The sequence below is a fragment of the Pelophylax lessonae genome (genome assembly GCF_965119305.1).
Source record: "Pelophylax lessonae genome assembly, chromosome: 9".
NCBI classification, from domain to species: domain Eukaryota; kingdom Metazoa; phylum Chordata; class Amphibia; order Anura; family Ranidae; genus Pelophylax; species Pelophylax lessonae.
In genome coordinates, this window is record NC_138776.1 from 81,941,312 (window position 1) to 81,956,326 (window position 15,015).

At 41.5% G+C, this 15,015-nt stretch overlaps 1 protein-coding gene across 1 annotated transcript in view; it reads left to right on the forward strand.

The window, feature by feature from the left end:
* Positions 1-15,015, forward strand: part of LOC309564235 (alpha-2-macroglobulin-like protein 1) — a 351,540-nt gene that overhangs the window by 108,715 nt on the left and 227,810 nt on the right. Inside the window, exons 9-10 of the mRNA XM_082268861.1 lie at positions 13,820-13,934; positions 14,707-14,813. Of these exons, the coding sequence (XP_082124987.1) occupies positions 13,820-13,934; positions 14,707-14,813 (222 nt within the window). The remainder of the gene's footprint in view (positions 1-13,819; positions 13,935-14,706; positions 14,814-15,015) is intronic.

A 15,015-nucleotide genomic window follows, 5' to 3' on the forward strand; every position in this document is an offset into this window, starting at 1 on the left:
ATTGTGGTTAGTATTAGTGTTGGCAGAAGTAGAAGATGTTGGTGCAGAATTAGAGAACATAGAATATACTTCCCCAGGGGGGCCACCACGTGTACTGTCTGATGTTACAGTGCTCATACCTTCACCTGTATTGACAGCAGAAGTAGGTGTCCTCAAATGAGATTCAGATATGTGCTTCTTGGATTGATTGTTTTTAACAGAAGTTGGAGTACGTTTCTGTTTTTTAGTGTTCGCGGTAATAGACTGTGAAGAGGAAGAAGAAATGTTAGAATTGATTGAAGTATTAGAGCCACCATCTGTTTTGTTACCTTTGAAATACCCTTGCTTGCTGTTTCTATAGGGTTTCTCTTGGTGCCAATTATAAGCCCGGCCTTCCTGGAAGGCCCTTTTATCTCTCCAGAATTTTTTATCTTTAACTATCATAGTTTCTCTGACTAGAGAGTCAAGTTTCACTTTGATAGAATCTTCATGAGTTTTGAAAGTGTATAACTCTTTGAATGGATCTAGTATGAAATATATTGCATCAATTTCTTTTTCAAGTGACCAAATACGTTTAGTATACTGTATTCCTCGGACAATGATTTCATCATGTTTTTAGTATACTGATGAAGATTATTCTCCCATCTTCTCTTGAAGATCTCATCCACGTTATTGATGGTTGGAAAGATTTACGGTATATGCGTAAACCTAATGGGTTGATATCTTTGTCTAAATAGCGCTGAAAACTATCGATATGCCAAAAAAGCTGAGCCTTCTTTTCAACCAGTTTTTGTAATTGAAAAAAGATAGAGGCCATCTCAATTTCCCTAGTCTCAGTTTTGCCATGTTCTTGAAATTGGCTCATAAGTGACTCAAAGCATTTACCCTTGAACATGATGAAATTATATTAAAAAAAAAAAGGGAAAGGGGGGAAAAAGGGTGAGCCTTGAACCATACAAGGCAAAAAGACAAAAATAGTCAGGGCACAACTAAAGATATATAATAGACATGACTCAAAAAAAAAAAAAACAAAATAACCAAGGTTGGGCTCTAGCTAGATGAGTGTGAGTGGGGGGATGGGTATTTGCTACCCGAAAATTGGATAAGAAAAGGCACTCATCTAGGTAGGGCGGGATGTTTATCCCTGCCATATATGTTCATCAGTAGAGGCATTTCCATCCTTTTCTTGCTGGTACACTTGCTATGATTATTTTCCTGCAGCTCACTGTTTTATTACCTGGGCTCTCAGGATTGGATTATTTGTATTTCCTTCAGCATTTGACCAGTGCCATGATCTAACATTGCCACCTGTACATGGGCGTGAACAAGGACGTTTCATATATGTACTTACAATTTCAGTTGGGATTTTTTACAATTCAGCCAAATAACTTCTCTATACAGGTACATCTGCCCGTTATTTAAATGTATTTATTTTTTCATTTATTCATTCATTTATTACATTTTTTATTCTCACCTCACTAGCATGATACATTCATCATTCCTTCCTACCCATATTTCTTCCCCCTACCTGTAACCCCTCCCCCTCTCCTTTCCTCTTTCCCCCCTCCCCCTCCTCTTCTTTTTCCCTTTCCTTCCCTTCCTTTCTTCCCTCCCCTTTTTCACCACTTTCTTCTCCTCCCCCCCCCCTTTCCCCCCTCTTTTCCCCCCTTTTTCCCCCTCTCCCCCCCTTTTCCAATTTCCTCCCCCCTTTTCTTCCCCCCCTCTTCACACACGCCACTCTTTGACTGATGTATTTATTTATTTATAATATATTTTTTACCTGCACATGGACTCCTAGGGGACCTGTGTTTGGAGACACTTTTCGGCCATCTTCTCATCTCCAGTCCACTTTTGATGTTCCTTTACTCTTCTTAGTCATCTCTTTTGGATCCTTCTTCCATCTTGACTTGGTCATCTTCTCAGGGTACGTTGCTTATTTCAAACATATTTTCGTCTCATATCATTCTACTTTGTGACAGATATTTTTGTATTTTGGATGTAATGTATCTTTAAGACATCCTTATTGTTATTTATATATATATATATATATATATATATATATATATATATATATATATATATATATATATATATAATGTGTATTACCTTTTGTATTTTCTATTGCAGAAATACATGTACTTTACATTAGCAGTTTGAATTCCATTGCTCACACCCCTGGTGAAGGGTATTCCCGCAACGCGTAGGGTGTCGGGTTCCCATTGGAAGTCTATACTTTACTACATCCTTGTCTCATTATGACAAGTATTTTATTGTGTGATATGTATTGTGTTACATGTGTTTTCTCTATTATGTTGATTTTATGCTTATCCATTAAAATAATGCTATAAATTTTACAATTGTGGTGTTATTTTGGCCAATGAAGTCCCATTCCCTATTAGGGTTTTTTTTATTTGCAGAGCACATAAGTGGAACTGCAAGGATACAGAGGCAGGTCATAGACAGAACTGGATTAACACAATACAATTGTATAGAACATTACAAACTTGAAAAAACACAGCAAATATGGCATACACATAATCATGACAATAAAGCAATTCTCATGAAAATAAAGGGATTCAAGACATTTATTCCAACCAGATCAATAGCATAATATGGAGCCAGGCATATGGAAGAAAGAAGGTACAAAACCATCAAATATGTATACAAAAAATATCATATCACTTTAAAAGGGAAAAGAAAAACAGGGGTCACAAATGAAAGTCCATTCATTTAGATTAGATCTTATTGTTTATGAAAAATTCCTTGTTATTGAATTGATGTATCACTAAAAACGATTAAACGGATTATATCCTTTCCCATTCTGAACCCCCTGACACAAAACCTTTCAAGGAGGGTTTATAAGAAATCATGTCGTTAAGACCTGGAGGAGAGGTGGAATCAAGTCGAAAAATCCACTTCTGCTCTTTCTGCAGAAGGATTTTGTTCCAATCTCCCCCTCGGATGCCAGGGTGAACTCAGTCCAGTATGAAAAAGGATATTTTTGGAAAAATACCATCATGAAACCTAGCCACATGTCTCCCTAACGGGAGATCTGGGTTTGTGGTCTTCATACTTAATATATGCCTGTATACTCACTGCCAAAATTCTAGTTTAGTTTTACCTACATAGAATGAAGGACATTCGCATCTAAGCAGACAAACAACTCTTTTGGTCTTACAATTGGAGTAGTGATGAGGTTTGAATTTCTCACTATTTGGTAATGTCACTGATTTGCTTACTTCCATGTACTGGCAGTATTTGCATCACCCACATTTAAATGTCCCAAATCGTTTACAGGGATCTTTGGTCAAACCCATTTTAAATTCACTGGAGACCAATTTGCCTCTTAGTGATTTTGCCTGCCGAAAGGTAAAAGAGGGGCTATCGGGAATGAGGGGACCTATTGAGGGGTCCATTGTCAACACATGCCAGTATTTCTCTACAATTCATTTAATATCCTTGTGCTGATTGGAGAAGCGGGTGATGATCCGCAAAGGATCTGTTGTCTCTTAAATCGTGTGTGGTTTAAACAGGAGTTCCTGTCTGGTCTTACCACACACTTTTTTATAGGCTTTTTTAAGACATGTAAGAGAGTATCCATGATTAAGTCCTCTTACCTTAAGTTTATCAGCCTCCATTTTGAAATCTGCCTCATTAGAGCAATTGCGTTTTATTCGGAGGTATTGACTGAATGGTATAGATTTAATTAAAGTCTGGGGATGAAAAATACTCGCATGTAAAATCGAATTTCCAGCGGTTGGCTTCCTATTCAGCCTACTGCGTAGGAAGCCCTCCGGATCTTTAAATAACTGGGCATCCAGAAAAGTGATCCTTTCTATATCCCAAGTTGCTGTAAATTTTAAATTAAAGCTGTTTACTATTGAGGAGTTGTAAAAACTCCTGTAGGTCGACCAATCCACCGTCCCATATCATTAGAATATCATTGATGTATCGGAACCATAAAATGGCCCGATCCATGTATTTTGCATATATCTCCGATGTGTAAAGGGGTCATTCCCAGTGGGAATCGCTGAAAGGAAAATAGTTATGATTCAAAATAAAATCCAGAGCATCGATGATAAAGCTATTGAGTTGCCACTCATTTTGACTCTTTTGTGAAAGAACATGTTTGATACAGGCCAAACCCCTATCATGGGGGATTGATCTGTATAGAGCGTCAACATCAATTGCAACAATCCGTTCCGCAGGGTTTGCTCTTGGATATGGAACTGGCTAAAAGGGCGTGTCCAAAGGGTGGTAATAAACAGCGCATACTCAGACTGGTCTGAGGTAGTAAGCGGGGTCCCCCAAGGCTCAGTCCTGGGACCAACCTTGTTCAATTTATTCATAAACAGCATTGAGGACGGGATCAGTAGTTCAATATCAGTTTTGCAGATGACACAAAATTGGGCAGGGCAATAACCGCACAGCATGAAGCAGATATCCTACAGGATGACCTGGACAAAATAACGGAGTGGGCAACGACTTGGCAAATGAGGTTTAATTTGGAGAAGTGTAAAGTTTTGCACTTGGGGACTAGAAACATAAAGGCACAATACACATTAGGAGGGGAACCCTTGGGGGAATCAAAAATGGAGAAAGATCTGGGAGTCTTGGTTGATGATAGACTAGGCAACAGCATGCAATGTCAAGCGGCAGCTGCCAAGGCCAGCAGAATATTAGCATGCATAAAGAAAGGGATGTATTCCCGAGATAAGACTATAATCCTTCCATTTTATAAAACTCTGGTCCGACCGCATCTGGAGTATTCTGTTCAGTTCTGGTCGCCAGTCCTCAGGAGGGATGTGTTGGAGGCTTGGAGCTGGAGAGAGTCCAGAGAAGGGCAACTAAACTAATTAGGGGATTTGGATTGGAGGACCTTAATTATGAAGAACGTATGCAATCGCTTGATTTATTCTCCCTGGAGAAGAGACGCCTGAGGGGGGACATGATAGCAATTTTTAAATATCTCAATGGGGATCTCAGCTTCGAAAAAAAACTGTTCAGTCGAAGGGATTGCATGAGGACTCGGGGGCATACAATGCGATTAGAGGAGAAGCGTTTTAACCTCAGGCAACGTGGGGGGTTCTTTACTGTTAGGGCTACAAGATTGTGGAATTCTCTACCACAAGAGGTGGTTTCTGCGGGTAGTATGGCGGCTTTCAAAAGATTATTAGACATACATGTCAAGGATCAGAGCATTCAGGTGTATGTGAGATGATTACAGCCACACACAACTACACAGGTTGAACTGGATGGACTGTTGTCTTTATTCAACCGCACCTACTATGTAACTATGTAAAAACAAGGAAGGCTTTGGGGAGGAATCTGTATGCCCTCAATGTTTTGCAGAACATGGATGGTGTCATGCACGTGACTAGGCAAATTTATCACATGTGGTTGCAAAAATTCATCAATGAATTTGCTAAGATTTTCAATCAGTGACCCATTGCCGGAAATAATAGGTCTGCCTGTTGGTTGGTGTAGATTCTTATGTAATTTTGGCAGAGTAAAAAATGTCGGCATGCAGGGGATTTTAGTGCGTATAAAGTCCCAATCTGATTTTTTGATTACGCCTTGGGAATAGGCAGCATCAATTAACCAATAAAATTCCAACTGAAATGTTTGAATTTTGGAAGGTGAAATTGGGCAATACCATTCTTTGTTATTTAGGATTTTATTACGCATTGTCACGTACATGTCACCATCCATCACTACAATATTGCCCCCTTTGTCAGATGATTTTTATTGTGTAAATTTGATGTTTTTCTATCATTTTTGAATGTATTAATACATTTATATTTTTTACTATCACTACTTTTGTTCTGAGTGCCCCTTAAAGTCCCATTAGAGGGTTCTTTGGCTTTTCCACAGTAATTATAGGGATGTGGGTACATACTAGGTTTATCCTACCTTTGACCTAACTTGTTCAATCCTATCAGGGAGATTGGGATCCTCTTTTGTTGTTTACAAGTTAAAATCTGTATTTTTTGCTAGAAAATTACCTAGAACCCCCAAGCATTATATATATATATATATATATTTTTTTTTAGCAAAAACTCTTGAGAATAAAATGGCGGTCGTTGCATTATTTTCTGTCACGCGGTATTTGCACAGCGGTCTTTCAAACGCCATTTTTTGGAAAAAATACATTTCACTGCATTAAAAAAAAAAACTAAACAGTTAAGTTAGCCCATTTTTTTTGTATATTGTGAAAGATGATGTAATGCTGAGTAAATAGTTACAGGTTATGGTTTAAAATTGCACACACCCACAGAATGGCGACAAACTACGTTCAATAAAAAATCTCCATAGGAGACGCTTTAAAAAATTTTAACGGTTACCAGTTTAGAGTTAGAGTAGCTCTTTTTTTTTAATCATTGCTCTTGCTCTGGTGATCGGGGTGATACCTCACATGTGTGGTTTAAACAGTGCTTTCATTTGCGTGCGCGACTTCCGTATACGTTTTCTTTCGTGCGTGAGCTCATGGCAACGGGGGAGCTTTAAAATTTTTATTTTTTTCCTATTTTTTTATTACATTTTTGAACTATAGCACAGGTTTTAAAAAAAATAAAAATCTGATCACTTTTATTGCTGTCACAAGCAATATAAGCATCCCTTGTAACAGCAATAGGCAGTAACAGTTACTCTTTATGGAGGGATCGGGGGTCTAAAAGACCCTAGACCACTCCACTGCACTTCAATGTATTCAAAATGCCAAAAACTGCATTTTTGAATACTGTTACTTTTTTAAATTCGGCGCCTTTAGCCGCCGAGTAACCCGGACGTGATGTCATGAACGCCGCTTCCGGGTTACATCATCGGAGAACCGATCAAAGCCAAATCCAGTTTAGTTCGGGACTCCAACCAGCCGGCGGACATGCCGGCTGGTTGCTCGGGTCTCCTGGGGGGATGGGAGGCCCGGGCAGAGCCACGGAAAGGCGGTGGAAGGGGGGGGACGTCCTCTCCTGCTCGCTGGAGTAACGACTGAGCGGCTCCCGAGCTGCATCGGCCGTTACCGCCTGAAAGCCGACCGCCGGCTCTAAAAAATGGTACTGGGATGATGCCTTTAGCTGCAGGCATCACCCCGGTACAACCACTTCTTGCAGATCATTTAGATCTACGTGAGTTTTGTGGGAAGTGGTTAATGCCCACAGCAGGTGTGACCACAACAAGAGTAAGTGTTGCCAACCCCCCAAAGTGAAATTTACTAACCGGACGCCCAACATTTACAAACTAAAATGGCTGTTTTTAAGTGCAAAACAGTGCAAATATCAATATTTAAGTTATAAGAAAAGTCAAAACCCATGGTTCTCCATTTCAATGAAGGTCAGGTTAATATAACCCAGCAGTTTTGTCACCTGCATCCTTATGGAGCGATTTTCCTTCAATTTCAGTCCCATAGGCAATAGATCAATAGAATAGAGGTCTCCTTAATTTCTGTTCTGGATTTGGTGGAATGGTAAACAGGGCAACTGGAGGGTGAATCGCCCCAGCTGGAGCACAGAGACATCACTAAAATACCAAAGAGACATTGTTTGCTAATTTGTTGTTCAAATAACAATTAAGCGAGCATGCAGCAGTTTTCAGTAGTGCGTGTGTCCCCACATGAATGTTTCCCCTCACCACCTATTCCAGTGAAAATTGCTGCAACAGACCACCTTCCACAGAGTGAATGCACTAAGGTAAAGGGGGGTGGGGGGTGTTACTGAAATAAGGAAAAATCTTTAAATCAGTGCGCCCCCTTACCTTACTGTATTCACCCCCCCTTTACATCAGTGACCCCCCTGGACAGGCCTGGCGGGGCTGTCACTGACCTCCTCTCAGGTGCACCATGCAGGGCTTAGTCAGATGGCCCTCCCTGGGCTCCAGCTCGGTGGCTCCGGTTTCATCCTACATTCTCCTCTCCACAGGCCACACATTTCTGACTGCTCCTGTGATCCCTGTCCTGGCAGTGCTCCCATTCTTCTCCAGGCTCCCGCTCAGAGACTGCAGGCATGATACAAGAGCTGGTTAGAGATTGGGGACATGATACAAGAGCTGGTTAGAGATTGTGGAGATGGTTGGAGAATGTGGACATGGTACAGGAGATGTTTCAAGAATGCAGACATGATACTGGAGATTATTAAAGGCTGCTGGCAGAATACAGGAGATGGTTAGAGTATGCGGACATGATAGAGGAGATGGTTAGAGGTCGTGGACATGGTACAGGAGATGGTTAGAGGCTGCAGGCATGGTACAGGAGATAGTTAGAGGCTACAGGCAAGGTACAGAAGATAGTTAGAGCCTACAGGCATGGTACAGGAAATGGTTAGAGGCTGCGGGCAAGATAGAGGGGATGGTTAGAGACTGTGGGCTTGGTACAGAAGATGTTTAGAAGTTGCAAACCTGATATAGTTAGAATCTCAACACCAGTTGTTAACCACTGACTGCATGCCTTCAGACTAGATCTATGTAGCTACACAAGGAACCTGAGATCAGACTACATATAGTTAGGTAAATGTATTATTCATAGGAAAAAAAAAAAAGACAAGCACAGACCAGCCGCAACCATATAACCTAAATGCCTAATTAAGTAACAGAAACCTGGCAAACTAACTACATACAATATGTACAAAATATACACTGTATTAGCAAAAGTATTGGGGCGCCTGCCATAACATGCACATGATATATAATGGCATCCCAGTCTTAGCCTGTTAAGTTCAGTATTGAGGTGGCCCACCCTTTGCAGCTATAACCGCTTCATCTCTTCTGGGAAGGCTGTCCACAAGGTTTAGGAGTGTGTCAATGGGAATGTTTGACTATTCTTGCAGAAGCGCATTTGTGAGGTCAGGCACTGATATTGGACGAGAAGGCCTGGCTTCACAGTCTCCACTCAAATTCATCCCAAAGGTGTTCTATCGGGTTGAGGTCAGGACTCTGTGCAAGCCAGTCAAGTTCCTCCACCACAAACTCACTCATCCATGTCTTAATGGACCTGGGGAGCACAGGCAACAGGGAATAACCGAGATGAAAAGAAGGGTAAATCAGGACTGGGTACAGGAACAAGGAAAGCGGATGTAAGGCAGCAGGGTACAGGATGCAGGGCTAGAGCAGGATTAAGAAGAATGAAAAATGGCATGCAGTATCTAGAATACCCTCCCAGGACCTGGGTCTAGGTGGAACTGATTACTGAAACCTGCTGGCTGCTGGGTAACACTGGCTGGTGAACACAGTGCCACCAGCAAGTGAACCAGGTCCTGACAATGTCAGTGGCTGAATGAAAGAAAGGTGGTGACTGCACTCCAGAATTTAGAGGATAAAAAATGAATTCCTCTATTCCATGAAATTCACACCATAAATCATGTTAAGACATGGCAAAAAACAGCAGGAGTTAAACCCCTGCTGTTTTTTGCCTGTGTCGTTATGTCCTAACATAATTTATGGTTTGGACTTTATGGAATAAAGGAGTTTTTTATCTTCTAAATTCTTGAGTGCGGTCACCACCTTTCAATTAATTCAGATATTTTTTCAGACCACGGCCTGGACCAGCATCCAGTCATTAGAGGGAAGATTACTTTCACCTGGAGCGGTGTTACATCTCTGTCAAGGTCTTACCTTGCCCTCCTGTTGGCAGCTATCTTGGACATGTGCAGACTGCTGCCTCTTATAGACTGATTGCATCATCACTTCCTGCTGCCTGGACGTCGCACATTGATGATGCTGCACACCTGACTATATCTATCAGATGTTGGGTTGCAATTCTTGCCCTTATGTTTATGCTCCAAGGTGCATCGCTGCTAGCAGTCTTCTGTTCTCTGTGTTCCTCAATGTATGACCTGGCTTTGGCTGATAACCCTGCATTGGCAGGCGACCTGGCATCAGCAGACTACCCACTTGACCCCGGCTTGTTCCTGCTCTCTCTTCCTCACTCTTGCTGTGCGATTATTCTTGTTTTCTCCAATAAACTGCTGTATTTTACCTGCATCCCCATGTGGTTTGGTTTCCTGGCACCCTGACAGTACACAAAGGCCATGAATCCTGAGGATGCAGGTGCTCCTACGCTCCCCATGCTGGTTACCAGGCTCTATCAACAAGATCACTTTTTGGGTCCGTTCACTCTGGCGTTGCAGACGTTGCTTGCACGCACAGTACACCTTGCTCCTGGTGCTGCTAGGTCACTGGTTCCTCCTGTTGTTGCCCCAGCTGCTGCTCCTGCAGCTGGAGTCGCTGTTACCAGAAGTATGACTGGTTCAGCCCCCTCCCGCAGCACTATAGGGATTAACCGAGTCAGTGTCGTGGCTTCCTAAACCAAGTGGGCATTTCGTTTGAGATGGTTCCTCAGGCGTTTCCCTCTGACAGGTCCAAGGTGGGTTTCCTAATCTCATTGCTCTCAGACAAGGCCTTGGCCTGGGCGAATCCCTTATGGAAGAATGACAATCCTGTGATACTTGATTACCCGAGTTTTGTTGCCTCCTTTCGTAAGGTATTCGATGTGCCTTTATTATTATTTTTTTTTTGTATTAACTTTATTGCTATCACAAAGGATGAACAACATCCCATGTGACAGCATCGTCCACTCAAATCACATCTGCTTAAGAGGGAATCACTGGCTGCACATTTTGATACTGGGATGATGCCTGTAGCTAGAAGACATCATTCCAGTAAAACCACTTAAACTCAAGCACGTCCATGGAGAATCTGAGTTTTTTCCATTTTTGCCCTGATGTAGCATATAATAGAAGACTCTCTCCCCCCGAACAGTATTTTTTTAAATGTTTTTGCAATGGTACGTGATCCCCCCATGACAGTGCCTAGCTTCTCGGCCTTTTGTTTGCCAATCCTTTTCCCATTGCCCTAGAATTTCAAAATTCGCCTCCTTTTCTAGGGGTTTGTGTAAAGTTTGCTATTTGCACCCATCACTGGTAGTAAGCTCTGGGATTTAATTTGATTTAATTTTTCAGTTGTTAGCAGTAAGAGATGATATATAATGGGTCACAATATGAGTTAATGCAGTTAGGACTGCATTATAAACAAACCCATTTAGTTGGCTAAACATAGGCCACATTTTAAGTCTGCGTTCACATTAAAGCCTGGTACACACCATGAGTTTTCAGCTTCAGTTGGAGCCGATGTACTAATGATCCAACGTTATTACAGCAACCTCCCCCCGCTGAGCTGCTGTGTTCTGACAGGGGGATGACCCCCCGCCAGAACACTTCGATCAGCGCTCTCAGCCATCACCTGAAAGCGCTGATCGGGAGCCAGTCGGCTGCTGGTTTTCTCAGCAGCCTTCTGTCGGACCGGCTGCCATACACATACAGTAAGCCAAATGTCAGCTGGTTTTTATGAAACCAGTCAATGTCGCTCGGCATTTGGCCCATGTGTACTAGGCTTTAGAGTGTTGTCTGTATAACACTTTAGAGAACACTTCACAATATGAGTAGAGACCAGTCACCTAACTTTTTTTTCTAGAAACGGGTCCCTTAGACCAGTGGTCCTCAACCCTAGCCTACAGGGCCCACTAACAGGCCAGATTTGCAAGATAACTGAAATACATCCCAGGTGATATCATTTGCTGCTCAGTGATTGCAGTACTCTAGTCTGCATCTCCTCAAGGTAATACTTAAAATCTGGCCTGTTAGTGGGCCCTGAGGACCGGAGTTGAGGACCACTGCCTTAGACTATATGCATTTTACAAAGCCCTTTCAATTGGTGCACAAATGGTATGTAAAATCTACAAATACAGGCCTCCCTATCTACATACAGGCTCATAAATCGAAATATGGGCTCACATTGCTTAATCCATCTATGGCAATTAGGGCAATTTTTCCTCTGAAATTATACACCCATGCGAGCTTATGGAAAACGTTTTAACAAAGATCCTTACACATTCAGCTATTCAAACTATCCACTTAGGATAGCCTAAAACTGTCAATGGCATAATATAGACTTTTGTTGAGGCTGATAAAGCATAGCTCCCAACTGTCTTTGATTTTGAGGGACTGTCCCTGATTTGGAACAAAGTCCCTCTGCCCCGCTTTCCTCCGAATTTGTCCCTCATTTTGGTCTGCTCTATATATTTGTATATAAAATGCACTACTTATTTATTAAAAAATGTGTTAGCCATTGCTAAACCTTTCATCCAATTTTTAAATTGCTGTATTTGTAAATTTCAAAAGCCAATTTAAAGGTAAAGTAGTGGTAAAAAAATAGCACTTGAGGATTTAACCAATCTTTTTTTTTTTTTTTTTTTATAATTCTCCTTTAAGGGGACGTGGCAGGAGGTGTGTCCTATGCCTACATACTTTTGCTAATGGGTGTCCCTCACTCCCATCTCAGGAAATTGGGAGGTATAGATAAGCTAAAATGTCAACTGTTGTTGTGTTCAGGGCCGTTTTTAAGGCAGGGCAAAAGGGGCAGCTGCCCTGGGCCCCATCATTGTTTGGGGCCCGAAGCAGCTGCCTTATACATGCCAATTATCCCAGTTTAAATTTCTTTGTCCCTTGAAGTTTCAGTCCCATGCTGTATCCCAATATCTCAGTGTGAAGTTCTGTTACTAATGCTGCTCAGCTCTGCCCTGCTCTATTGCCACATGCAGGGGACTCACCTGCAGACCCTGTGTTTACATGTAAATAACCTGCAATGCTATGTAAATTGTGTGACATTAATATGCAAATAGCCGTGGACCAGCTGCATTGATATGTAAATAGAGGCAGCATTCATATGTATTTCATGACCCCCTGAGGTCATAGCCACCTTCACTTCTGCTGTATGATGCCCACTGGGGAGGTAAAGGCTTGAAAGTCCTGCCTACAACTGTGGTCATTAAGCCTACCATCAGCCTGTTCTGCAAAGGTAAGCAAATTGGAGGGGGAACCCTTTTTCAAAACACCATGATGGCACAGCACCGTGAGTTTTGGTTTATCTAAATACACACATCTCAGCAGATGCGTGAGGGTGTCATTACCAATTAATGCCACTGCTGTGTACCAGCTAAAGGACAGCATGTTTCTGTGGTGTCAACAAAGCGATCTTGCATGCGTTCCTGACACAAGAAATGTGAATGCAGGCTAAATATTTTAGTTACATTGGTGGTCAGTGTAAATCTTCTCATTACCATTACTCATTACCTTCTCATTACCACTGATTGCCACTGATCCCAGGAGTCCTAGTATCCCTAGGAGTTTTATATCTATTGAGGGGTGTCCTCACCTCCCCAGTCCATGGTGTGCAGGCAAGCAACCAATTAGTGGGCATTAATGATGTGCACTAACCACTTGCACCCAATCATTGAGTGGAAAGGATATGCAGTAACCTCTAGCAACCAACCAGTGAGCAGTAATAATGTGCAGTAACCTCTAGCCACCAATTAGTGGGTGTTAAGGATGTCCAGTACCCTCTAGCAACCAGTCAGTGAGCCGTATTATTGTACAGTAATCTCTTGAAACCAATCAACAAGCAGAAGTCATGTGCTGTAACCTCTAGCAAATAAACAGTGAGCCATAACGGTAATGATACACTGTAACCTCTGGCAACCAATTGCAATTGTTGCCTGATCTGATTCAGTAAACTCATTTTGTATGTCTCAGAGCAGGCGGAGAGTGAAATTGCATGGGGGGCCCAAGAAAATGTTTGCCCAGGGTCCAGTCAATATTAAAGACGGCCCTGGTTGTGTTGCTTCTGTACACTGAGCAAGTTTCATTAGCACCAGCAGCAGATCCTTCTGCTACTGAACAGATGTAGAGGTCTCCTAGCCCAAGTCAAATAGAACTGAAATGTTTGCATAAAATTAGATTCCTATGACACTTCAGTAAATCAAGATCTGTATATATACTTTTATCTCTTCTGTTTTTAGACTGATGACAAAGGCTGTGTATCCAAGACCTATGATCTACATCTGTTCAATGTCTCTCAGACAGTCAAAACACAGCATTTAAAAGTCAGGGCTTCAATGACAGAGAAGCTTACAGGTGAGAATCAAATCTTTATTTATATAATGCTGATACTTACAGAGTTCAAAAAGAAATGAAGAGATGTTCTATTATTTTAATGGTTGCAAAGATTAATGAGTACAGAGATAGTCCCCTAAGATTCGTAGCTCCACCCCCACTATGATCATTATATAAAGCCAATTGATCTATGTAGGGATGCACTGATGGCAGTTTTTTAAGACCGATTGAGTACCGATACTTTTTCTCAAAAACTCGCTGATACCAATTACTGTTACCTATTTTTAGTGTCATGTGACAGTTTTTTTAGGGCTCGTTCACACTATACATGCATTAAAGCTGATGGGAAAACCGCACAGATTTTACTTGCAGAGACAACCGTTTCACATAAATTTTCATGTGCGTTTCAGTGAGTTTTTACAGCCTGTTCACATAATGTATGTGCGGGGCAGCCACAGTGCAATTGCAGAGCTGCATGATTTTGGATAAAATGAGAATCACGATTTTTTGCTTAGAATAAAGATCACGATTCTGACACTTTTAAAGGCCCTGTAGGGGTTTATTATGAACTAACATATACTTGGGCAGATCCTAGGCCTGTTATTCATTCAAAAGAGGGCTGCAGGTTACGGCCCAGTCTAGATAATTGGTACTTTGACCTGCTGATATCATTTATAAGCACGTGAAGGACTAATGCTTCTGTAGACTTGTGTTTTGCCTTAATTTGTGTGTCCAGCCTAATCCTTTAATTTATTTACTTATGACAAGTCTCATACCTGGTTCTTTCCTACAGGGAACACAGAACATTTAGTAGTGATTTCCAGACTGGGTACTTTTGAGTATTTGAATTTTTATGAGGATATTGAATTTTACCAGCAGGGAGTTCCTTTAACAGTCAAGGTAAAGTCATTTATATGCCTAGACAAGATGTTCCAACTTGATTTGTTTTGTACCAGTGTGGTTTTAGAAGAGTATTTGTACAGTAAGGGTGACTTTTTTTTTTTTACACTACTCCAAATGTTAACCTTACAAGGTCCTCCAGACTAAAATTTCCAATCAAGATTTTCTCGTTCATTAGGGACATAGAAAGCCTTCAACCTTT